This window comes from Apium graveolens, chromosome 6 (genome assembly GCF_009905375.1).
Source record: "Apium graveolens cultivar Ventura chromosome 6, ASM990537v1, whole genome shotgun sequence".
NCBI classification, from domain to species: domain Eukaryota; kingdom Viridiplantae; phylum Streptophyta; class Magnoliopsida; order Apiales; family Apiaceae; genus Apium; species Apium graveolens.
In genome coordinates, this window is record NC_133652.1 from 6226919 (window position 1) to 6254042 (window position 27124).

Consider the following 27124-nt stretch of genomic DNA (forward strand, 5'->3'; position numbering starts at 1 on the left):
TAATTTTTATGAATTTTATATATTTTAATTGATATTTTAATTATAACCCACGCATTTACGATAATCCTGTTAAGTTTTATTTTCTTTTTAGGTTTTAGAGTCCCTCGGTCTATGATGAGTTGAAATAAATTGAATGTCAAATCTGAGACTCGGGGCATGTTTGGCGCTGAGCTTATAAGCCACTTATGGCTTATAAGTCCGTAATAGTTTATTTACGACCGTTTGTCGATCCAAATTATAAGTTGAATTTATAACTTATAAACTGATAAGTTAAATGTTAATAACGTACTTTTTCTCAACTTATTCTGATTTTTTATTGATTTATTAATCTCAGTTTTAAAATATATATTTTTAAATATTAATCTAACTTCAAATTCAAGAATTAAGATAATTATATTTAATTATTATTTATTTTAGTTCATTTAAGAAAAAAAAAATTCTGACTTATAAGTAAAATTATCCAAACACTTATTTAACTTATAAGTATTTTTTCTACTTATCACTTATAATTTACTTATTCATTTTAAATCATAATTTACTTATTTTAAGATTTTCCAAACGGGCACTAGTTTTAAAATCCAAAATTTATTTGATTGATAATTCGACATGTTTAAATATGTTTTGAAAATACGTCCTTTCTTCGAACGTATATAATGAAACTGTAAACTTATAGTGAAATTTGATTTATCATTTACTATTATCGATTAACATTGTCAAATCCTATTCAAACTGTTGAAAAAATCGGTTCAAGTTGGAGTCAATTTAAAAATAATGAATGCAAATAAACGCAATGCAAGTAATTAAGTGCTAAAATAAGTTTGGTTGAGCAGATTAATAGTACAAAACAACACCATGTGTAAGTTAAACATCTTCCTTGCTTGTAGGTCTAAGTTAGAAACACAACCATTACATTGTCTACCACCACTCTCCTCTCTCACAATCTTTGCTTTGCTTTGCTTTGCTTAATCTCACAAGAAAACAAGTGCCAACACCATTAACACACCCTTAGTTGTTGAACCATTTCCATAATCTTTGCTAATTACACTTTACCATTGCTGGTAGATAAACAAACCAATTTTTGTTCAGGCATGCAACAGTCCTTGTACATTTATCTGACGGGAGAAGAACGATTGAATTAACGTTAATGGCGTCGAGGAACATCGTTTGGGGGATATTTTACGTGTCGTTGATGCCATTTTTGATCATCAAAGGGACATTGGCCAAGGAAAATAGGGGTCCTGATACAAATTCTTTAAATGTTTTTCTACATGATTATGCACGAAATGCAGTGAAATTGCCCCGATCAGGTACATTCTACGATATCTCTCTCCGGTCCAATTATTCGGGTATAAAAGTATCGTATATTCGGATCCGGACTGCAAGTATTTGGACACGAGGAATCCATTCTACTGCAGTTCATATCCCGCCCAAAACTAGAATTATACCTTTTGTAAAAAGACTAGATTTTGTCTTTCAAGATCTTGGCAATTTGTCATCTTATTACTACAATGTCCCTAATTATAGATTTGTAACACCTGTTATCGGCTTTGCAACTTATAATGCTGACAATGATTCATCGTCGAATAGCAGTGCAGCTCGGCCTAATCTCAGCCTTGAGGGAAATAGTACTATTTTGATCCAATTTCCGGATATTTCAATTAAGAAGGTTAAAAATGGAACATTGAGATGTGTTACGTTTGGTGCAAATGGGACGATTGAATTCAGCAATGTGACGGAGCCAACTAGGTGTCAGGTTTCCAGGCAAGGCCATTATTCGATTATTGCCCCAAAATCAAAGTCCTCTTTAAGGGATAGAAGGATACGTCTGGCGATTGGATTAGGAGGGGGAATTGGAGGTTTGGTTTTGTTGTTTATGGTTTTTTCGATGTGTAAATATGCAGAAAAGAAGAAATTAGAGCGTATGCAGAGTCGGTTAGAAAAGAATGAGAATATGGATACAGTTTGTGTTGGATGGAGTAAAATGCCTTCAGCTGGATGGAATAGAAGTGTTGCAGTTCCTGAAAATGATTATATTCCTTGATTGTATTCAGTTTTCTGCTGGATTGTATTCTTTAATCATTCCAAATGAATAAACGTGCATCGGAAACCTCTCTTGAAGGAGAACGCACTGCAAAGATTACTGAAACCTACTCAGGATATGGCTCAAATGACTTGACAATGTGGTCTAAGGCATAGCAAGAATCATTTTACAGAACAAAATATTTTCTATATATATTTTTTGAACAGTTAATACACACTTAACATATATGCATCACGTTTTCGGTTGCACCATTGCACCAGTTTACACAAATGAACGAACACCTGCACCCGCCCCTCTCCCCCCACCGGCCCTGCAACCCTACCCATCAGCTCGAGCATTCGTTCATCCTTATTTATATATTACAGGGAATTTAAAGCTTAACCAAGGTTAACGGCATGATCAACCGATAGGTTGAATATCACAGTACTTGTGCAGATCAAAAGTAGGTTGAGTATAGTATCCGTTGACAATGGAATTCATCACAATCTTGTTAGCAGCTTCAGTTGTGTGCACCCCATCCCAGCTTATGTAATCATAAGGATCTTCGCAAGCTGATGCAGTAACACTAGAACCATTTATAGTACCCGAATGACCACACATTATTTGAGGATTGAAATTGTAAGACCCTCCAGCTCCACAACAAGTTGTTGTGCCGTGCTTCAATCCTGCATAACAAAAAATTAAGTACTATTCTCAGAAATTTTATCACGGCTGAGACTGTATATAAATGTAATTGTGGTGTATTACCATGAGATGACGGGTTCTGGAAGATATCCAACAATGCAGAATAGATGTCCACATATACAAGATTAGCGTCAGGAAGTTGTTGCTTTGCTCCGAATAGTGCATCCTTAAGCATTTGATTGAACTCTGATACACCACCGTTGTATGAAGTCATGCAACCGGCCTTGTCTACATCAGAATTGCTGTGTTGCCATTGAACTAAAAAAGCTGGATAGCAACCCATAGGGCCGGTGTTTAGCACCATAAATGTACGTCCGCCTAATCCATATAGCTCCTGCAATACAACTTAACTTTTACCATGTTTTGCAAAGAGATAGTTTCTAGTTTGCAGGGTTCGAGTAGTGGATCACCGTTTACTAACCTTCACGGTACTGACAATATCATTCGCCACTTGAGGAAGATTCTGTTTCACCCCACCGACGCCTGCTGATCCTAAGACTCCAGTAACATCATTTTGGCCAATATGAATGGTGTAAATTGATTTTCCTAATACATCTGGCAAAGGAAAATTGGAAGACCCTCAGGTTTTTGTTTTTGATAGTTAAACTCACGCACAAACCAGAAATCGAACCCTTGACGTCTCCTGGAGAAGCCAAGATAGAGAAGCCAAGATCTCGACCAAGACCAAGACTCAGGTTTTGATTAACAAAGAAGTGATGAATTAATCGCAAAAAAAAACAAACAGATGAACAACTAAACTGTTAAAATTTGTCACCTTGGGAGACTTTGGATGCGTAGGTTTTCATTCGATTAAGCTGAATGGCTAAATAGTACGGGCTGACCCAATCTTTGTTTGAAGAATCAGGTGGCTTCACCGTAGCTCCTTGTGCTGCAAAATTAACACCATGCGTATAATCTGATCCGCCTGATTCTGAATACGCATTCAGAAAGGGAAACCCCAGAGCTTGAGCTGCATCACCAAAAAAATGTTAACTTTTTTTGTCAGAAACAAAAATATGCACGAGCTGAGTTATAGAGCTCTTGTACCCCTTGCGGGAGATCAGTAGTTCGACCCCTGACATGTGCGTATGTAATCAATTAGCAAAAAAAAAAACAAAATATGCGCGAGTTACCTAAAAAGTCTATCATGAGCCTTCCATCACAACTCCGGCCAGCGGGTTTTTGAAAATAGGTGTTGCCGTTAGGGGAAGACATTGGCATACTCCCTGTATCACTATTCGAGTCGCCGAAGTTAAAGATGGCCTGGAAAGTGCAGTTGGCGTCGTTATATCTCACAAACACGGTTATTATCAGCATTAAAACAACACAAACATATTGTTGGAATGTTGTAGAACTCATTTTTCTAAGCTATAAAAGAGAGAACTTTGATTCTTTGATTATTTTTTTTTGTGAAGGATTGTTTACACAGAGCTCAGTATTTATAGATCTGAAAGAACCTAGTTTTCAAATCTGCACATTATTGGATTACATATGTAATCGGATAACTCTTGAACAGGAGAATCAAATTTTGAATTGCCTTTGATAAATTTAGCAAAGCTCATCTCTAGTTCATGTGAGAAACACTACTATAAGGTCTGTATGTGACACATTATGTTCAAAAGCAAACCTCATATAAAGGAAAAAAGCCGCCTAACGGCAACAAAATAATCTTATAATTACGTTCATTCTTATCGTGGATGAAGTTTTTCACTCGATAATAAAATGTTAACGGTAGCCTGATAGCAACAAAATAATCTTATAATTTAGGATTTCACTCGATGATAAAATCCTTGTCGACGATTTTATAATTTGTTTCTTTTGGGCTACTAGCCTGCTATTACTAATAATTATGTTCAAAAGCAAACCTCATATAAAGGAAAAAAACTGTCTAACGGCAACAAAATAATCTTATAATTATGTTCATTCTTATCGTGGATGAAGTTTTTCACTCGATAATAAAATGTTAGCGGTAGCCTGATAGCGACAAAATAATTTTATAATTTAGGATTTCACTCGATGATAAACCCTTGTCGACGGTTTTATAATATGTTTTTTTTTTGGGCTACTAGCCTGCTACTACTAATAATTATGTTCAAAAGCAAACCTCATATAAAGGAAAAAAGCCGTCTAACGGCAATAAAATAATCTTATAATTATGTTCATTCTTATCGTGGATGAAGTTTTTCACTTGATAATAAAATGTTAACGGTAGCCTGATAGCAACAAAATAATCTTATAATTTAGGATTTCACTCGATGATATAACCCTTGTCGACGGTTTTATAATTTGTTTCTTTTGGGCTACTAGCCTGCTACTACTAATAATTATGTTCAAAAAGCAAACCTCGTATAAAGGAAAAAAACTGCCTAACGGCAATATAATAATCTTATAATTATGTTCATTCTTATCGTGGATGAAGTTTTTCATTCGATAATAAAATGTTAATGGTAGCCTAATAGCAACAAATAATCTTATAATTTAGGATTTCACTCGATGATAAAACCTTTGTCGACGGTTTTATAATTTGTTTCTTTTGGGCTACTAGCCTGCTGCTACTCATAATTATGTTCAAAAGCAAACCTCATATAAAGTAAAAAAGCCGCCTAACGACAACAAAATAATCTTATAATTACGTTCATTATTATCGTGGATGAAGTTTTTCACTCGATAATAAAATATTAACGGCAGCCTGATAGCAACAAAATAATCTTATAATTTAGGATTTCACCCGATGATAAAATATTTGTCGACGGTTTTATAATTTGTTTATTTTGGGCTACTAGCCTGCTACTACTAATAATTATGTTCAAAAGCAAATCTCATATATAGGAAAAAAGCCGCCTAACGGCAACAAAATAATCTTATAATTATGTCCATTCTTATCGTGCGATAATAAAATGTTAACGGTAGCCTGATAGCAACAAATAATCTTATAATTTAGGATTTCACTCGATGATAAAACCTTTGTCGACGATTTTATAATTTGTTTCTTTTGGGCTACTAGCCTGCTACTACTAATAATTATGTTCAAAAGCAAACCTCATATAAAGGAAAAAAGCGGCTTAACGACAACAAAATAATCTTATAATTACGTTCATTCTTATCGTGGATGAAGTTTTTCACTCGATAATAAAATATTAACGGTAGCCTGATAGCAACAAAATAATCTTATAATTTAGGATTTCACTCGATGATAAAACATTTGTCGACGGTTTTATAATTTGTTTCTTTTGGGCTACTAGTCTGCTACTACTAATAATTATGTTCAAAAGCAAACCTCATATAAAGGAAAAAAGCCGCCTAATGACAACAAAATAATCTTATAATTATGTTCATTCTTATCGTGGATAAAGTTTTTCACTCGATCATATAATATTAACGGTAACCTGATAGCAACAAAATAATCTTATAATTTAGGATTTCATTCAATTATAAAATCCTTGTCGACGGTTTTCCTGGAATCTCTGAAATGTTAATGTCCAAAATAATTCTAGAATCTGAACCAAAATCTCTAATGATGATGACGATGGCGGGGTCCCATAAATGGTTGAAACATTATTATGGGCTTGTGCGGACTACTTAAAATAAAATGCCGTAAAAATTGAGAATCGGTTCGACTGGATTTTGTTTTGGAAAAATTAGTATTCGAAATTTGGATAGTACCCGGATTGAGTATTCGGTTAACTACTCGAATAATCAATTGATTATCATTTTCTGTTAATTTTTTCTCTCATACGTAGCTATATACTAATACAAATTAAACTATTTGATAATATTAATAGATTAATAATACACTTGAAACAATAAAGTTGAAGGGTCACGGTTCTTTTAGAACCCTTAGCCTAAGTACCCTTAATATCAATAAATTTTAGTTATGAGTTAAACTATAGAATTTGCCTTATTTGTTAGGGTTCTTCGGCAGAATTTTGCGTTATTTGTTAGGGTTCTGCAATAGAATTTCATAATTATATATTTTTTAAACATGTTTTAGCTTACACAACGATGCAAAAAAAACATGTACTACATATAGGTTTAGATCATAATAGTCTTTTTTAAAATTTAAGGTTACGCACCAGAATTTACTTTATTTTATAATGGTTCTAAAATCTATTTTAAAAATTGGTTCTAAGTTGAGCGCAACCCTAAAGTTGAAATATAGATTAAACATGTATAATTTCATATTTGATATTTTTTCGGGATAATTTTAAAAATAAATAAAATAAAAAGAAGAGAAAGTCAAACTCGATTTAAATATCGAGTACTCGAAATTAAACCGAGTTTCGATCGATTTTTTCATAAAATCATTTTTGAATCATATTACGCGGACCTCGGAGATGACGATCGCTTAAAAATAAATATCCGGACTCGGCCAATTGCGGAACGCCGCTTAAAATAAATTTTCCAAATAAGTTGCGGCGGCGTAGTGTCAGTTTTTCGATATTATACGTGTCAAAAATGAAACGTGGCCAAACAGTTACGGTATGATCAAACTTAAATGTATGCGCCAACGATGCTTAATGTTACACGTATGCAATGGACAGCTGGAACTTGGATAAACACGTGGTGCGTAACCTATGACACCTGTTTTATTTTTTGTACATTTTCTTACACTGTCACGCTTCATCCATTACTAACTAGTATTTTTATTTTGTCAGCATTATTACGTTTATTAAATGATAAGTATGTCAATATTTTGTTGTTTTACCAATAAAATAATTTCAACAAGGATTCGATCTCCTATAATATTGGAGCACGAAATTCATTTATGTATGATAATACATGATATATTTGTGCCGATTTCTTTAAAATATAAATTATTTAGTCAAAATTTTAAAACAAAATTATACTATTTAATTTATATCAAAAATTTTATACTTAATAAGATTCTTTAGTTATTAGAAAAATGATTGTTAGTGAATAAGATATTTATTTGACGAACTTACTTAATGACGTTTATTTTAGTTTGACAATAAATTATTATTTTTTTAATCATAGAGAACCCGCAGCCGCTACCCTTCGGGTGCGTACTGGGTAAACTCACGGGTTCACGCAATAGCCATCAAAACACGTGAACCAAGTTAAACCGCATTTAAGCATGACTCAGGAGGTATAAAAGATAGAAAACTTAAGATTAATAAGTACCGTCTTTTTTATTCGATACACTGAACTTATTAAAAAGATAGAAACGAACTTAATTTAAACCGGGTTCAATTCAATCTTATTCCAAATTTATCTCATTTTAGTTCGAAGTATACACAAACCTAATTATATCTAATACGATCTTGTATTCAAATATATCATAATCGAAAATTAAACCGATCAAAATTTTTAAATGTGTTTATCTCTAAAAAATGTTGTGCGTCAAAGGTCAATCTATCCATCCGCATGACAATACAAAAATAATAAAAATTACACTTTCACCTTCATCGGATATGTCGATAAAAAATTCTGGTAATTTGAACGTTAAAAAGATTGTTGTGTACATGAAAATAGTTATAAATTTTCTTTTCTTTAAGATTAATGTGTATTTTTGCTGAAATTTCGAGGATCAAAGTATTGATAACCTTAAATTATTTCAAAACTTTGAGTTACTATTTTGTGTCCTACGACGAGCGCGATGAGATAACTCGATGAGATTATTCAAGTGGTTAAGGGCTTATCTCTTGTCGTTCCAGATTCTGAGTTCGATTCTCGCTCACTCCGGTTCGATTCTCGCTCACCCCGAGATTTGTTATGACAGATAATAAATTGTAAGGCATATAAGCCAAATTAGTAAAAAAAATATAAAAATATTGTGTCCAACTGCAACATATTTTTACTACTACTCTCCATCTAATTGTGAACTCATTAGGTAACAAAATCATATTTGTCTTGGCCAATATCTGGTTTTATTTCTTTTTTGCAAGCTACTGCATTCATTTATTTCATATAAGAAGAAGAAAAATTCAACATAAATAAAGTAAACCACAGAATCAAAATCATAACGCAACATACATGAAATGTAGACCATTAGAATAAAAGAAATGGAGGCCTACACATTTCATCCTGCTATAATTTCAACCAATGAAAATAATGGCTGTTGCTCTCACAAATCTAATAGTAACAAATGGTAGAGAATAGCCTGGGAACATATCATAAGAGAAGAAAGCTAGTAGCTTATAAGTTGCATCACCAACTTATATGGAGATCGATGAAACTCGACTAAGAACATTGAGTATGAAAGCTTGGAGTTTGGTTGATAGAATAAGCAATGAAATCGAGAATGAAAGGATCACTGTGTGCAAGCATTGTTCAGAACATAGGTTACTCTGTGGAATTGCAGAAAGTCCATGGGTGGACGAGGAGAAGCAAAGATTGATAGCCATTAAAGATTCGCTCAAAGATGTTGATAACACGCTTGTGTCATTGCAGGTATGTCGTTTTTTTTGCTAATTAATAACACATGCACAAGTCAGGGGTCGAAGTCTCGACCCTTGACCTCCCGCAAGGGGTACAAGAACTCAATCACTGCACCAACAATTTGTTGGCAGGTTTGTCGTTCTTTGCCTTCTTGTAGTGAAGAAAATTATACGTAAGTGTATTTGTAGGATTGTGTTCAAATGTAATCTTTGTAAAAAACACAACTGGTGAATTGTATGTTTGAAGATCTAATCTACTATAAAGCTTGTTTGATTAACGATGTTTTATTTGCGTTAATGTAGAAATTGCAATCACACCAACGCCAACAATGCCAAGAAGCATTTATCAAGCTAGAGAAAAGTAGAATGCATCTTACGGAAAACATAAAACATTACCAAGAACAGGAAGGAGGACAGCTCAATGTGATCGATGAGTTGAATGCTTGTTTCAGTAACGAGAACACGAAGAAACAAGTCGAAGAACTTCAAGTGGAGGATGACAAATCTCGGGTTTTTATAAACTGCATTAGAGGTTTCTTTAATCCATTGAATTGGCATGGAACTGCTAGAACTGCAATAAAACTAGCTCTTATTTCTGTTTCTGTTACATCAACATATAACTTCTGCCAATCTAGGCAGAAATATAAATGTGTCTCATCTCCAGATTCAGTAATTGCTAGAAATTTTGATTTTTTAGCAATTGATTCAGATAGTCCTTTAGAAGTTTCATATGGAATGGGATAATTTTGTAGCGAATCAGATTCTTGTACACATAAAAATGTAACATGTATCAAATTTATCTGGAAAACTTTGATAAAAGTGTGTAGATAGCAATGGAGGATTAAACGTATGTGCATAACTGATGATGGAATTGGGAGGGCTAGGTTTTACTACTGACCTTGGCGATACGATTATGGACTGGCGATATGCAAACGATGGACAATCGATCAGCAACTCCAAGAACCAACTAATAGCCAGCTACATTGAACTGTAGTAAACAAAAACAAAAAATAATAATACCAGCCAACGTAAAAAACATGGCATACAGTGTCAAAACCAATATCAGCAGTGATTAAAAACAATCATAGCACACAAATGTAGATAAGCCACTTCATGAACTAAATTTATGTACAACGTGGCAAAAAATATATAAAAAAACACCATTAATAACTAGGCAGGCTGCAATAAACAGATAAACTAGGTAACGGCCATAATGACAGAATTGGCAATATTTATCAGTACACTTCCAATTACATTCGATCAAACAAAGTTGTAAGATGCATCCAAAAGAAGATTAATACTAGTGCCTTGGTCATTAGAAGTTCCTGCAGAAGAGAACAAAAGACTGAATTAGAAAAATAGTAACAGTAAGTAAGCAGTCATGTCAGACAAGACATGCAATCATGAGATTCAGGACTTTCAAATGTGCCAAGACTAATATATCTACAGGTTCATTCCGTGCAACTTAGGCGCTGGTTTAATATATATGAAGAAAGTAATATAGCAAAGAATCTGTATAACCTCCAGTAAACTATGCAAATTCATATCAAAACCAGTAAATGAGACGTTATATAAAATGTCTCAACATTAGTAAGATAAAAAGGAACCTCGGATTAATGCAAAAGGTGAAAGCGGGGTATACTAGTTGTTCATATTGCTAAGTTTGGAGCTACAGATCCTGTAGCATTCCCTTCTCCAGTTAGGATGTGATCTGGATCCTGCACAAAATTAAAATATACTCAATTGTAAACACAAAACATTTACTATATACGGAGGGGATCAGACTAGTAAAAGACGTACCTCCATTCCCCATTTGATGTAGTCAGGGGACTCACAAGCCTTGTATTCATCAACCAAGCTCTCAATTATCTCTCTAGATTCATCAAATTCTGAAAGATCGTTGTCCTGTCACCATATGAAAATGTAAACAAATTGTGCAAATATTGGCAGTGAAGGACAGTCAATTGAGATGAACCTTCAGAATTGTTAAAGGCCTGACGGGAAATTTTTGAAGAGCAACACAAAAAACATTTATTTTACAGTTCAATAAAAAAAATCTTATGCACTGTCCAACAATTTATGGACTGAATATCGAATCCAAAGTCCAAATCATTATATGCAAAATAGATAATTTTACCGTACTACTAACTTTATAGCTCAAAATTTAATCAAGACTCGTGTGATCCTGCATACTAATGTCAATGTCAATAATTGACATATATATTATATATCAAATAGAGTTATAGATAAAGGAATCGTATATCAATAATAGTAAATAACTAGGGAAACAATTGACTCGACTGATCTAGTATTTTAATCACGGAGAAACAAAATAAACAGTACTAGTGCCAAGAGCATATTCATATATGCATCTAAAGAGTACTTATTAACTATCAGTACAAAATCGAAATTCATCAAAATCAACAAGGTAGACTAAAAATTTAACCTACAGTAGCAACTTACATCAAACAATGGGAAACTCCTGTATTTGTCAAGAAATGCTTGCCTCTTCCTCAATAGTGAATACTGACTCAAACATTTGCTAAATAGGTGCCGGATCCCAGTATAACTTGCAAGCATAAGGCCACTTACCTAAATTATGTGATTATAAGACATGTAGATCATTAGTTTAATTTTAAACATTGTGTAGTAGCAGAAACAGAAGCAACATAAAGTAGTGACAGTGAGTGTAGCGGTACTAATGATTAGATAAAAAGATTAAAGAACGTAAATTCTCACCCTATGGGCAGTTTGAACATAAGGGGATTTTCTAGATAAAGCAACCTGCCAAGAAAAAAAAACTTTAAAATTTATTTACAAAAAGAAGGTGAACAATATATAGTAACTAAATGGGTGCAGGAAACATGCCTGAATGCTTGCAGGTCCCCATTCAATGAAATTAACAAGCTTTCTTTCACGGATTCTTTGCAGACTATCATGAACCTGATTTCACCACAATAAGGTGAATGCAGTTCAGTGAGAGTTATCAGCAAAAGATCAAACTTTAGAGTCAAACATATACATAATCATCTACAGTAAGTTTCCATAAATGAACAAAGACCTAAGGGGTGAGAACATTCAACCATCGTTCAACTGAAATCATGGTGCATTGATCTTACAGGTGCAAAGAAATGATGAACACGGACATAATAATATATAAATTGATCAGTTAAACGAGGGATATCTTTGGATTTTTAAAAGAAATTATACTATTTTGAAAAAAGAACAAGGAACACTGTTATGAGAGAAGATTACGCAACCTTTCTCAATCCGCCCTCTTTCATTTCCCAACATCAACTAGAGAAGAGACCATAAGCTTTTGAGTTATTATCCATACTACCCATAAAGTTCTTATTTCAGATTTTTAATAATTCGGTATTTAGTTAAAGATACCAAGTACGCATCCAGACACCTAAAGTTCAAATTAGAAAACAACATTGAAAACACTTTAAAATTACACTAGTATAATTACCTGAGTAGGATCAACTTCTCCCTGTATAATGTTTAATATCGATATGTACTTTGCCTGACTAGCTTCTTTTGTTCGGGCATTAGGGGAAACCATGATATTCTTTGTCTGCGAAGGAAACCATAGTCATGAAACTCCTGCATTAGAATACTAAAGAAATCTATAGACAATGTATATCTTGCCTGAAGAAGTCTTCTCATCACATCTAGTACAGTAGTTTTACGAATCATATTAGCCTGCAAAAATCAGATCACTTAAATAAAGTTACAACTGTGATACTCAAAGGATATATAAAATTGGTTGCTCTTCACATACTAAAATGGTAACAAAATCAACTTTTGTACTTTATTTTATATTAAGTAAGATAGTAGCATTGTGATTATTTCAAGGGTTAAGCAAGGTCAAGCCAATAACCAGCTTTTGTTTGACTAGCCAACTAGCATCTATTTTCTTATATTAGGCCAATTACATACGCCCTAAAGACTACATTTCTTAAATTACTAATTTTAGTTTCAAAAATCAACTTCAAGGTTATATAATGGCATATGCCATTTCTCACGGCCTCGGGGTATTTCCTTGGCTAGAAACTTCACAGCGAGATTTATTCAATTACGTATATGGCCATAGATATTTTACCTGGCGCTCTACTGTTAGAGGTGTATATCCTGTCATTAGAAAGTGACATCTTGGTGTTGGGATCAATGAAGCAAGAAGGCCAACTAAGTCATTATTCATGTATCCAGGATAACGCAGAGTGGTTGTACTTGCTGACATTACAGTTGAAACTAAAGAGTTGGTCTGGGAGACAGAAGGATTTGGAATATGAAGGCGTTCCACAGCAATTCTATTCAATGCAGTATTATCAAGAACAACTACACAATCAGCATTCAGAGTAAGGCGCTTGAGTGTCAAAAGAGAGTTGTACGGCTGGACCACCACATCGCTTATCTCGTTCTGGTTAGGGAACACGCTATATGTCTGTACAAGTTTCTTGCTGTAACGATCATTCAGAGTCTCCAACAGATATGAACCCATACCTGAATTTGATGAACAATTAATCAATAAATATTCAATTGATAAACCCTCGGAGTCGGACATGCACAAAGGTTATCAGGCAAGCATTTTATATAGATATATTGACCTAGATATAAGAGCAATATTTTGACTGTATTATTGTTTCTGAGAATTACTTTCTAATACCACTGTTACAGATGATTACCACAGCCTCTTCATTTTTAAGTATGTGCGATGAAGGTGAAGAAAATATCAAGTTGCAAACAATTACTAAATACTATTGTGCAGATCAATGAAAAGACCTATAATCCCTGAGCCAGAATCTTAATAATTTGATAAAAAAAAAAAAAAATTAATCTGTCAGAACCTGAGCCTGTTCCCCCAGCAATAGAATGGCATAAAACAAAACCCTCAAGACTGTCACTCCCATCTGCTTCTCTGTCAATCATGTCCATCAAATCCTCTTCAACACTTTTTCCCTACAAAGACAATCACTACATGAAAAAATCTGATAATTTACGATAAGCTTGTAGGCAAACTACTGCGAAGAACCCAATATTTTCCGCCTAAATTTCAAGTCTGATTACCTCCCAACATTGCTTAAATTTAATATTAAACAATAAGTATTAACCTGATGATATCCGCTAGCCCAGTTGTTTCCTGCACCCCCTCCCTCTTTTGACATAAATAAATTCTCGTGATTAAACAGGTTGCGATAATCACCGGTTTGAATACCATTAATCACCCTAGGCTCCAAATCCATTAACAAAGCTCTTGGTATGTAGTGTTGATCATCAGCTTGATAGAAAAACACATCCTTCCTGTCACCTCCCTGCAGCATTATGAATGCATATATACGTTAGTGAACAGAAATCTCCAATGTTGATAAGGAAAGATATTGGTTAAACTTTAATGAGTTAATTCTCTGTTATTATTGTTATTGTTCTTGTCATCTTCATCTGCCGTAGGCCAATTAAGATTGTCATGGCAAATTGAGTACAAATAAGTTTTGAAGAAATGCTATTATAATTATTGCCATCACTTACACAATCATAGCATCATAAGAAGGCACGAAGTCAACTAGCAATTCTAGCCCTTTGTATCAACTCTCTCATAAGTGGCACGACTAGAATGAGAATTTTCTTATAAGAGATCACTATGAGCACTATGAGCTATAGGACACTGACAAGGACATCATAAAGAAGCAATGCTAACCAAGCCAATGATGCTTAGGTGGTCTTTCCGGATGATCGGCCACACTAGGACTGAGTCAAAGCCCGTACTCTACAGTAGGTTACAATAGGAAGATAAACTACTATTTTGCATTTATCTGCCACAGCCAGCTTATTTAATATCTACTAAAAAACCACCTTCAGCTCATAGGTCTTGTCAAACCCGCCATGTTCCCTCTCTTTCTTAAGAAGCCAAATAACATTTCTTATTAATTATCTATTGCTACACAATTTCCAAGGACTCGAAGAACAGAATGACTTGGAATGAAATTTAAGACTCTGCTCTTATGCGCATTGGAAATATTAGCTTGGCTGATTATTTGCTGGAAAAATAATAACATAATTGTTGGTGGTTATGTTGTATGTAGTGGGGCACTCGCACGTGTTTGTTGGATACAGAATTCAAAATGTAGAATAGTGGTGAATTAAAATTAGTAGTGCTTCTTGTGGCACAACCGGCTCAGCCATAAAGGAAGCTAGTAAGCCTAAATTGAGACTTTTCGAACAGTGTCTAGTCTCCGAAAAATGAAGAAGGGAAATTAGAAATTGGAATTAAGTTATAATTCCAATTAAGAATCGGAAGTGTGTGTTAGGTTAAACTTTAAAAGGCAGTTATGTGTTCGAAAATGTAATTAGTTAATCGAAATGTGGATATATATAGAAACAAACCTACCTGAGTAGCGAAATCTTCGAGGATGCCGTCTTTGCTGATACCGTGTTCCAGACACAATTGCTTCCAGAACTCCATTCCTATCTGATTCCCGCATTGTCCCACTTGCAGCGTTATTATCTCTCGAGGCATCCTCTCTCAACGAATCTCTCTCTCTCTCTCTCTCTATCTCTCTCTCACCAGTCTCTCTCTCTCTCGATCTCTCACCAGTCTCTCTCTCGATCTCTCCCTCTCTTCTCTCCCGATCTCTCTCGCTCGATTGGGAATTGCGGTAGAAAGCCCCCTTTCAATACTTCTCTCACTACACTTTGCAAGGGCGGGGACGACTGCTAGTGGAGTAGTAGGTCTACTATCCTGGCTCCCTTTTTTCAATTAGTTCAAAAAAAAAAAAAAGGTGCCTCAGCCTTTCGTATTTTTCTATACCTATTCTTCTTCTTTTCCTAGCTTTATTTTATTCCTACATTTCATTATCATATTATTATTTTAAGATCAAATTTATTGTAATTAGTTAATACACTAGAACAACGATAAATTAATATTCAATAAACAAATTTATTGATTAAATTAATTATTTTTTCCGGTCCCGTCATAATAAAGACAGTGTATTTTTAACCTTAAAAAATGAATAATTACACTGGATTAATAAATTTTTCAAATCTCAATGTATTTATTTATCGAGATTAAACTAGTATTATGAAGAAAAATATAAGAATTATTATGTTACGTCGAATGACTTGCGTCATATAAGTTAAATTCCTTCTTTATTTTTTGTTTTATTAAATAAAACAACTTTAATGAAAAAAATTATGACGTCATTGGTTTTCGTTTGCTAGTTGATGCGTTGGTACTCTGACACTAAATAAAACTTGGGAGTCTCAACATTTTCGATTGATTTTTGAATTTCATTTGCCTTTTTTTTAATAATTCTATTGGTTCCCAAAAAAATTCCAAAAATTTTCCAACTACTCCCTCTGTCCCATCCATTTCTTTACAGTTACTATTTTGGGTCGTCTCATCCATTTTTTTACATTTCAAAAATAGTAAACTTTTAATAATATAAAACACTATTACACCCACTAACTTCCTCCGCTCTCTAAAATCTATTATTAAATATTAATAGGTCTCACTACTTTAACTACTTTAACCACTTTTCATCACTTTTCATCACTTTTCATTACTTCTACTTATATATATATATATTGGTCTCCGTACTTTAACTACTTTAACCACTTTTCATCACTTTTCATCACTTTTCATTACTTCTACTTATATATATATATTGGTCTCCGTGCCCACCAGAGATGTAAACATCTGGTGGGACGGAGGTAGTAACTACAAAATATCATGCGTCTTTTGGAAGCTATTTTGATATCTCTACCACTGCTCTCTCTTTTTTTATTCAATTTTTGCAAAGAGTTGCAGAAAGGGATTACACAGCTTACAAACGACTTCCAACATTAGGCTTTAGCCTATACGTTGCTTTCTATATTACTTAATTTACAACCAATTACATTCATAAAAGCAATAGGATTATACATGCATAGCTTTTGCTCGGTACGTACGATCTATGCATATATTGAGACCTGAGAGTGACTTATTACGGAAAAACAAGTAGCAAAGTACCATATTAGGTGTTTTTTTTCCGACAACAAGTGCTTATTTTTTAACAAGGACACAAAAGCTACATTTTTTTTGCCATTTCCACAATATTAATATTTACTTCCTACAAGAGATGTAGAAATATGCCCCCCCCCCCCAAGTAGAGTTCCACAAACTATTGCAATTTGTTGTTTCACTTCATATAACTTATCTTCAACTCTAGTGGAACACAAATTACTAATAGGATAGCAGAGTTAACAAGACCAGAGAAAAGCTCCCATAGCAAACTTCCTCTTCTGATTAACATCACCTGAGACCGGCAAACCATATTCAGCAAGCAAGCAATTGACTTTCCACTCAGGCATGCTCTCGTATTCTGGCCTGGTGTACCTTGGGTAGTGCACTGGCATCTGAAAGTTTTTGTAAAGGTCCTTTGCTTGCTGACCATTCTCCATGCCGCTGCCACCACCCACACCAAGCAACTGACGAGCCATGGATTTCATACCGTCCCTGTTCATGTCTAGTTACCTTATCTTGCTACAAGATGCTTGCTGTCTTAAGTAAGTTTAGTAAACAATACAATAACCAACATGACCTATTTATAGATTTTAGATGCATGGTGAGAGAGAGTGGATGTGAATGTGCTATAAGTGGCATTGTCGAGGCAGGTATGGAATTAAAGTCTGAGAAAACAATGGCTAAGCAGTGTATTGATAAAATTTCGTATTTTCACACTAACTGCTTAAAAGTTGAACAATATACAGTACAAATGATACGAACAAAGCAGCAATCCTTGAGGACTTCACAAATATGCCTGCTTTCCAATACATTTAATAATTATAATAGCACCCGTATTGATAACATCTTAATATACAAAAATAAATAATAAATGACTCTGAATATAGTTTTATGTGATATTTAACTGATTTTTTCTACACTTCTGTGGTTTATACCACAACTTAAAGAGCCAAAATTATGAGAAAACAATGTAATCTAGTTTTACGTTGTGGTTTAACCCACAATATAGACACTTCTGGAGAACTGTAAAAAACACATACCTGCATCAAAACTCTGATGCCTAATATAAATATAAGTTGACATGGCCCGGAAATTTAACTTCTCCAATGATTGTGAAATCACTTAGCAAAATAGCATGGTTATCCGCTATTACCTAGAGTTCTAGATTGAATTCTTCTCCAATGATTTTAGAGAATGATTGTGAAATCACTTAGCAAAATAGCATGGTTATCCGCTATTACCTAGAGTTCTAGATTGAATTCAGCTATTAACAAGTAGACCAAGTTGCCAAGCGTAGATGCAAAATTCAACATAAGCTTTTAAGTTGATAATAATTATTCAGCAGTACTGGATATGCATATTCAATGCAGCAACTAGAGCATTGTCCCCAGCTATTGTGGTCCACATATAAGCTTCTAACATATAACTCAGGTCAATAAATATGTACATCACTACATCAGTGCATACATGAACCATGGATTAGGGTAGCCATTCATTACTAACAAAGGTTGCTCCTAATTGTTGATGATTGTTGGCCACACTTGATATAATATCAATGCTATCATTATTGTTACGTGATTGCAACAGTAACATTGAACGGTGGCAGCATTAGCGATATACTGTCAAAATCTGAAAGATGCTCTTGTTAATGTTATCCTGATTTCTGGGGGGGGGTTTTCACTTTTCAGGACAATAATTTTCTAATAGAAGGGCAGCAGCAGTACTATCAGTAACATTTTATTTTATTTTCTTGCTACTTTTACAATTGAAAATTTTAAACAAAATTTAACATCAAGAATGCTGATCAGTAAGACTTGCGGTCCCCCACCCCCCTCCTCCCAATTACTGTATTCATATTTTAGATGCCTAATCTGCAGCCTTTCTGTTGTCAAATTTTTCTTAACAGTGACCTTGGTGTCATTTATCCACAAAATGGCTATGTTACCCCGACTCTTCAATTTTCCTCAAGTACCCGTGTCGGACACTAGAAACTCGGACATTGGTATGGACACTCGGACACCTATTTTAAGCCAAACAATGCAACATTTTAAAAATATTTCCGAGTCCGACGCTTGGATATGTTGGACATTTTTAGCTCCGGGTAACACAGCAAAATGAAGGATGCAAAGTAGTGAAAACTTTCTCTATACATATTGCATGTACACATATCAGTCATCTACAAAATAATGAATTTAAAGAGTCCAATATCTACATTATATATAGTGGGCTTAACTGAAGCTGTGTTTAAAGTCAGTGCAGTCACATACGAGTATGTATTAAAGTAGAGGGCTTAAACTTAGTGTAGTGGAAAAAAGGAGTGGATGTAGTTAATTTTTATATTATAGAACTTTTACTATTTTTAGTAAGTTTTGAAATGTATAGAATTGAATGGGATATCCCCAAAAGGAAAGTGTATAGAAATGAATGGGACAGAGGGAGTATATAATACCCAGACTCAACTAACAGTGTGTAACATGTCTAAATATCGGAAAATTTGTATATTTTTCACCCAAAGTGCAATATTAAGTGTGTGTTTGGCTCCTCATAAAGTGAAGTTAATTCATAATTGAGCTTGAAAGTTTAACAGCACTTGCTCAACCTGTTTGGCAAATTCTTTGAATGCTCTTACTTAGCGCTTTTAAGACATAAGTTGAATGTTAGGAAGGGGTAAATTTTTCTTCACATTCAATTTTTAATACAAATCCTTGTTGTTCTCGCATTACAAATGGTCATGCAAAAAATTAGCACTGAATAATTGTATTATAAAAGTTACCTATGTTATACAGATTATTTAAAATATTAATTATTGTAACAAATTTATAAAAAATTAATTTTAATAAAGTATGTGCAGCATGGATGTAATGCTTTTATTTTATAATTTAATCGTATAATTTTGGATTTAAAGTCTAATATTCAGGTAATATAAAATTAATTTAAATTAAAATATTATTATAATATCTCTTACATATATTTTAATTTATAAATTATGATTCAAGAAACACAAACGCCTAAATAACTTATAAGTAATAATTTACATATCACTTAAATGTCACTTTTCCACTTTAAGTTGTAAGTTATTTTTTTTAAGAAACTCCAAACGAACCCTAAGTGTCCATACGGACCATATCCAGCCTGGTAACGAGTGGCCGACACAGGTATTCGAGGTGAAATGTAGGGTCCAGATAACATCATAGAGTTGTGCATGGCAAAGTTATAGTGACTACATAATCAAAATGCATGTACAGAGAACATCATAACTATACTTGTAGAACAGAAGAAAACAACAAAGTCCAATTTAGAAACTAGCATATGATGCTATTGAAAGCAGAAAAAAAAAAATCAACCTTGTAGATTTTGAAGAGCTTGTTAATTATAAAGAAAATCCCTTTTGGTTTACGTTTCCAATTTGTTTGTAGTCATAGTTAGTTACTGAATGTCCTATTAAACCATGCGCTTTTATTATTGCAATGAGGTCCTTGTATACAAGGTCAAGCTAATATTCACACATACAAATAAGCATAATTGTAATAATCAAGCAATTACAATATTTCTAAATTTTAACTTTGTTATGACCATACCTAGATAACTTTTTATGTTACACGTCGAATTACATTGAAATTCTGTCCTTCGAGCAGAAAAAACGATTTTCATCCCAATAAAGAACTGATTAGTACATTATCGTTTGAGAGAAAATGGAATACAGACGTACCAAAATATGACTGGGTCAATGTAGATATAACCTTAAAAATCTGTTTTTCGATCAACGGAGACTTTGACTACATCCTCTGGAACTGCCCTTACTGGCACAGGCAAATCCACGAGCATGTTTGGAGGTGCAAAATACATGTGTACAGACATGATGCAGACTATTATACCCAAAAAGAGCTGCATAAGCAACAACAAAAAAAAGACATGCTGACTGTCAAAGATTAGTTATCACCAAAACACAAAAACCAACATATGCATAATGCATTTGATAGCAAAACAAATAGAGAAAAATGCCCTTAAGTACATAATTAGGGGTGTTACGTGAGTAGGTACTGTATTTTAATGGTAGAATTGTAATTTTTTAAATCATTCTGTAATTACAAAAGTGCCCCTCGTGCGTTCACATTAAAAATCATTTGTATCTCGCCTAAGTTACATGAGTACGTACTTAGGAGCATCAAGCCCAAAAAAAGTATACTGATGTAAATAAATTGACAAAACTCTCATCTGAACAATGTAATAGCATACAAGCATTAATAGATAGATTCATAGAATGCATCATGATCTTTTCATGACACAAATATTAACTGATAATAAAGAATAACAATAGTAAGAGTATGAGTAACATATAGTTGCGCCTCAATTTGAAAATATGATATGTTGTGGTAAAACAAATCTCAGGAATTCGGATGATGCAAAGCAGTTCTGTTCTGTCTGGTTTAGTTCACCATACACCCCCCCCCCTCCAAGAACAGAACGTTCATACATATACACATAAATATAAAAATATGTATATATATACACATTCATATATGGGGGTCCGCAGAAGCACTCACAAATAATGATATCATGCGCCCAAAATATTACAAGGGGGCCCGGTCTACAGCCACAGTTGGATATGGAACATCTTTCAGCAAACGAATCTTAAATGGTAAATTACTAATATTAAAAGGGAATTAAAAGCTGAAACTTACCTTCCGCTATGAAGCAAGCGGAAGGGTATACCTTTAGCTATCAAACATATGTCTGAAACAGGGGTGCTCTTGGTAAAAAGAACCTTCTGCCATATAACATGGCAGAAGTTATCTATTTGTACACATTCATAGGTGATTTTCAACAGTGAAAGATCACTTGGAGTCAAATTTAAGATATATAACCGTGGCTGTGGACCGACATTTTTGATATGTAATTAAACAATATTTGATCATAAAAGTTGAAAGCTAAAATAGAAAGCAAGTTAGTTAGAAGCTTGCCTGTAAAGTGGGTTTGAAATTGAAGAGAATTATAGAGAGAATCATTGTCAGCAGCATGGCCATGGATGTTGAATACACCTAAATGAGTAAAAAAAGAATAGCAGATTTTAAAGGTAACGGATGGAACAACATATTATGTTTCCAACAATGTTTATTTTAAGGAACATGAAAATGACAATAGAAATATAACACACCAAAGACGAAGCACAAAATAGCTATGGTATGACTAAAGAAATAAAGCACTTTAATTCCTCCACTAGAGAATTCCCCCTAAGCTTCTTAAATAACAACTCTTTGGAAGGAGGAAGAAACATGCGGCCTTTCCAAGTCTCAAACATCTTTCTTATGCTCCAAATTATAGGAAGAGTGAGTGGATTCTGACTTATTTGTCCAAATATGTTGCAAATTTTCAGAGAAAATCTTTTGTGAGGTACAAAGGTGCTCCAATTTACAAGTGAAGTTACTAAGAATTCATCTAATATTGTTGGACAACAAAACCTTAATATTGATGGACAACAAAACCTTAACATTAAAGACCATCCCAGAGATATCAATAAAGTTAAGATCTTCAACGATAAGAGGTACTTAATCTTGCTCCCTTGATAACCCTATCGCTAACTTTGTCAGTAAAAATGATCGACCATGTTATTAGCTCTTCCAAGAACCTAATAATCTTAAGGAGGTGAAAGACATAAATAGTATGATACTATGATGTATATCTGGTTTGATAAAATTGTCTAGAAATATTGACCAAGTCACTATCATACAAACTGATGTATACCTAGGCCTCTCTTAAATTGGACCATGTGCATGGGCATGCAATATACAAGATAAAAGAATAAGCTATTGAAAATTGAATAAGGATAATAAGATAGCACCTTTACGATATTGTCCGCATACTTCATTAACCATGAAACTAATAGACCGGTGGAACCAAGATTTAACACCACCATCCATGTTATTATATTGTATCCGTTGAAAAGGCGTTGCCACCATGGTCCTTTCTCAAATCCTCCTCTAAAATCATCCATGATAAGTCGTGTCAAGTTGAAAATTGCCCCAAACCTGAATATTAGAAAGGTTTAATTAGTTTTCCTACAAAAAGCGCCTCGCCGAAGTTTATCACATCTTTTTATATTCCAAGATTCTGAAAAAAAAACTCAAATAGTATATGTGGTGTGTGCAAAGTATTCTTTCAATCAGATATATTAAGGAACTCCAATCAATTGCCAATAATTTGATTGCTGATATTTGTTTACTCCTACCCCAGTCAGTTCTTTCTTTTCCGTGTGTATCACAAATATGTTACTCAAATTTTTCATTTTACCTTCGAGTATCCGTGTCAGACACTTGAAACTCGGACTTGGAAACTTATTTTTGGCCAAAGAAAATTGAATTTTTTTAAATGTTGCCGAGTCCGAAAGTTGGACACATATCCATGTCGGACACTTCTAGCCGAGTCCGAGTAACACAAGACTGACCATATTACAGAAAGTTGTAACTATATTTGTTTATTATTTTGTGTGGCTGATGAGGGAATGAATTATTGAAGCCTAAAAGAAACAAAGAGATGAAACCTTGATGTATGTAACTAGAAGTTGATACTTCGTAGTATGAGGTACCTCATTTGTGTTAGATAAGAGAAGAAGATTTCATTAGATGAGAATATGGGAATATAGGAAAATAGTGTCAAGCATAAATCTAGACTAAAAATTAATGCATTGAAAATACCTAGGTACAATATTTTCTAATTTAACATACTCCAGCATTTCTTCTGATTATGAAACAGATCCGTAAACAATTTTACAGATTTTAATAAACCCGTTATTTTGGATTCATCGGTTAACAATAACATTTTGATGATCATAACAGTGGCATGCATGCAGACTGCAGAGGACTGATGTTCATTGTTATAATATCTTATACTGACTTGTATAGCTCAAAGAAAGAAACGTACATGTATAACTGAACATTCTGCCAATATAATGAATCACTATTTTTCTTCAACAAAAATTCTGTATAAATGCCAGCCAATGCAGAAAGACAAGCAGACAGCACCCCTAGCATGTAACCAGGAATTGGTGCTGAGAAAAGTGAATCACATGAAGCTTCTCCACATCCTTTAACCTACCAAACAGGTGACAAAATTAGAGAAATTGTCGCATGGTATCTTTAAATCTTACCGGAAGAAGTGAGTCAACAATAGACAAAAGAGTGAATTAAAGTAGAAACTGATATGGCTGTTACCAGATATCAAAGATATAGACTAACCAATATGTAAATTCTAATAAATGTACAGGTGCACTGCCTCAAATATACCATCTCTTTATAATGCATAGGCATTATTTTATTTGCAATTAAAACTGTGCTTCACTAATTTAGTGTGATTTTACGTGCGCGATTGAATATGATTTGGATCTCCAAGTATGAAAGAATCTATGAATCAACACCCTCAAAATAAACAATGGAAGTCACTAGTTACGGGAATATATCCAGATGAGTAGTTGACATGCGTGCAGCTTAAAATTAGTCACTAAAATGGCACATATTTAGTAACTCAGTAGCCTTCAATTAAGATTTGGATAATAATTAGTACGATGTTCATGGACTAAGATCCTTCTCATGTCACCAATATTCTTATAACATGTTTCACCATTCAGTTTTGGCATGTGCGTGATGCATACTTATAAAACTGTTACCAGTACAATTATTGCATATATGATATTATCAGATAAAGATTAGAAGTAAACATGAATGGCAATTCCAGTGCACCTGGCTTGTAGTCGTTCCTATAGCCAAAAGGAAAATTGCCATCCACTGCAGATTAGATAGCTTCCTCCTCAGAAAGAGCCTGAAACATTAAGTTGATAAATACTCTGATAGATAAGGCAGACAGAAAAATGGGATGGGAAAAGAATCAAAATATGTAGCACCTGAATAATACTGCTGTAGTAACAATTTTGAGATTGCCCATAATCTGGTATGTGGATGTATCAACATATGTTAAGGTTGCAAACTGCACATTATTGTGAATAAGGTATATAATAGAAGGTATAGGGTATAAACGAATAGTCTTCCATTCTTTGGTCATCATCGGCGGAGGTAACCTTAAAAACTCTCTGCGTAAAAGAATACCAGACACAAGAAGCTGCAACATTGAGCATGTTAATATGATTGAAAAATGATCACCGCAATGTAATGTAGTATTCTATATAAATGTAATATAAGGTACCTTAAAAACTTCAGCAAGAAAAGGGACAGTTGCATAGTCATATTTATAAGTCCCGTCCGTCTGTGATAAAGTAGTTAAAATTCCCTGCCACGATAGCAAAGAAAGTGGGAAATCAATCGTATTTAACTTTGATGCAAGCAGGCTTCGGGATGGAAAAGAGGCATTATAAAGAAATTGTTTCGATACATTTAACCATCTACATGACCCTAAGACTATAGAAAGCACAAGGTACCGATAATAAAATTTTGAACAATAATTATGTAGCTAAAAGAGAGTTGAAATGGAAAATCAAAGTTCAGAATGATAACAATTTAGTTCTATTATGCTAGACAATGAATCAATTAGTTGAATAAACGTAATAGAGTAATATAGAGAGAAAATATGTGTATACAAAATGTATGTAGAGATTGCAAATAAGCAAAGCAGAATTAGGAAAATGGAGGTTATTTAGGGCTAAAAGACCTGAGAGCTTGTGAGGACTGTGAGTAGCGATGCTACCACGTACCACTGCATCCGATCTCCTATGTCTCTCTCCCTCCCTCTCTCTCTCTCTCCCTCTCTCTCTCTCCCTCCCTCCCTTTTTCCCCTCTCTGTATCCAATTATTTATACGTATCTCGCTCTCTCTCTCTCTCTCTCTCTCTATCTCTCTCTATCTCTCTCTATCTCTCTCTCTCCAGCAGTAATGTAGTTTGCAGTACAGCGTGAATCTGCACTGTGTGTAATTTACAACTCACCGTACCATGTTCTGTTTTGAATCAGTGTTGTATTGAGGACGAGAGTGACAGAGAGATTGTATTTCATGTTTTTATTATTTTTCTTTTTTTCTCATTTTCCTTTTTTTTTTTTAAAAATATCGGTTTTTCATTTACACTTATAATTTTATTCGGTACAGTCGTGACAATTGTGAATAATATTTTAAATATCTTTTAAAATTGCCTTGTTTCAAAGAAAGTAAAATATTTAAAACAAAAAACAATTACTGCATGTCATTAACTTTTTCTTTTTAAAGGATTTTTTTTGGGGTTGGATCTGCTACGAATATCATTGATAGTTTGATACTAAGATCATTTTTACTATTGAGCTGGTTATGAGTTTATCATTTGTGATCCTGAATTCGGTTGGATATCTTAAGTAGTAACGAGTTTATCTTCTGGTATCTCAAATGCTGGATTCGATCATGACTCACTCGAGAAATTCTGAGAAGATACTCATTTACAAGCCTACAAGTCATATTTGTCAAAAGAAAAGATCATTCTTACTATTGGCATGTATAAAGATCGCAGCTAAATCTAGGGCCTGTTTGGGGAAAAAAATAAGTGGCTTATTAACTTATAAGCTCGTAAGTACTTATCGACGAGTGTTTGTCGACCCAGCTTATAAGTTAAATTTACAACTTATAAGCTGATAAGTTGAATGTTAGCAGTGACGTACTTTTTCTCAACTTATTTTTATTTTTCGATTTTTTGTTAATTTTTATTTTAAGATTTATGTTTTTACATGTGTTTCCGATTTAAAATTTATGAATTAAGATAAATATATTTAAAATTTATTTATTTTAGTTTATTTAAGTAAAAAAAAATCTGACGTTTAACCAAACACTTATTTAACTTATAAGTGTCTATCTACTTATCACTTATAAGTTACTTGTTCATTTTAAGTCATAAGTTACTTATTTTAAAATTTCCCAAACGGGCACCTAATATATGCAACAGCTAAATCTAATATATGCAACCATCATTGTCAAAAAATTAAAATTAAAATAAAGATGGGTTATATTGAGAGATCTATAATCTACAATATTGACC

The 27124-nt window shown here is 33.7% G+C and overlaps 5 protein-coding genes across 7 annotated transcripts; 2 read left to right on the forward strand and 3 right to left on the reverse strand.

Moving 5' to 3' along the window:
• Positions 1-1144: 1144 nt before the first annotated feature.
• LOC141664483 (uncharacterized) lies at positions 1145-2041 on the forward strand. Its single transcript, XM_074470436.1, has one exon. It carries the CDS (start codon positions 1145-1147, stop codon positions 2039-2041), a length of 897 nt encoding a protein of 298 aa, XP_074326537.1.
• A 223-nt stretch (positions 2042-2264) lies between these two features.
• Positions 2265-4146, reverse strand: LOC141663598 (GDSL esterase/lipase At4g01130-like). Its single transcript, XM_074469380.1, has 5 exons — positions 3859-4146; positions 3501-3695; positions 3147-3280; positions 2789-3059; positions 2265-2706 (listed from the first exon to the last, which is right to left on the reverse strand). Exons 1-5 carry the CDS (start codon positions 4082-4084, stop codon positions 2441-2443), a joined length of 1092 nt encoding a protein of 363 aa, XP_074325481.1. The 5' UTR covers positions 4085-4146; the 3' UTR covers positions 2265-2440.
• A 4571-nt stretch (positions 4147-8717) lies between these two features.
• LOC141666667 (uncharacterized) lies at positions 8718-9882 on the forward strand. The gene is made up of 2 exons (XM_074472791.1): positions 8718-9136; positions 9427-9882. The coding sequence occupies exons 1-2, from the start codon at positions 8906-8908 to the stop codon at positions 9865-9867; spliced, it is 672 nt and encodes a 223-aa protein (XP_074328892.1). The 5' UTR covers positions 8718-8905; the 3' UTR covers positions 9868-9882.
• Positions 9883-10134: 252 nt separating this feature from the next.
• On the reverse strand, positions 10135-15890 carry LOC141666666 (tubulin gamma-1 chain). Of its 3 annotated transcripts, none has more exons than XM_074472790.1 (12): positions 15512-15890; positions 14238-14438; positions 13974-14085; positions 13370-13629; positions 12775-12828; positions 12596-12700; positions 11992-12066; positions 11863-11907; positions 11587-11715; positions 10924-11028; positions 10731-10841; positions 10135-10448 (listed from the first exon to the last, which is right to left on the reverse strand). In XM_074472790.1, exons 1-11 carry the CDS (start codon positions 15638-15640, stop codon positions 10773-10775), a joined length of 1284 nt encoding a protein of 427 aa, XP_074328891.1. In that variant the 5' UTR covers positions 15641-15890; the 3' UTR covers positions 10135-10448; positions 10731-10772. The 3 variants fall into 3 exon arrangements, with proteins under 3 accessions (XP_074328891.1, XP_074328890.1, XP_074328889.1); XM_074472789.1 differs by having other exon boundaries at positions 10766-10841; positions 13229-13629; XM_074472788.1 differs by having other exon boundaries at positions 13229-13629; positions 15512-15889.
• Positions 15891-17791: 1901 nt separating this feature from the next.
• Positions 17792-26085, reverse strand: LOC141666857 (CMP-sialic acid transporter 1-like). The gene is made up of 8 exons (XM_074473075.1): positions 25781-26085; positions 25319-25402; positions 25020-25234; positions 24859-24937; positions 24044-24213; positions 22965-23151; positions 22087-22164; positions 17792-21010 (listed from the first exon to the last, which is right to left on the reverse strand). Exons 1-8 carry the CDS (start codon positions 25829-25831, stop codon positions 20867-20869), a joined length of 1008 nt encoding a protein of 335 aa, XP_074329176.1. The 5' UTR covers positions 25832-26085; the 3' UTR covers positions 17792-20866.
• Positions 26086-27124: the final 1039 nt, after the last annotated feature.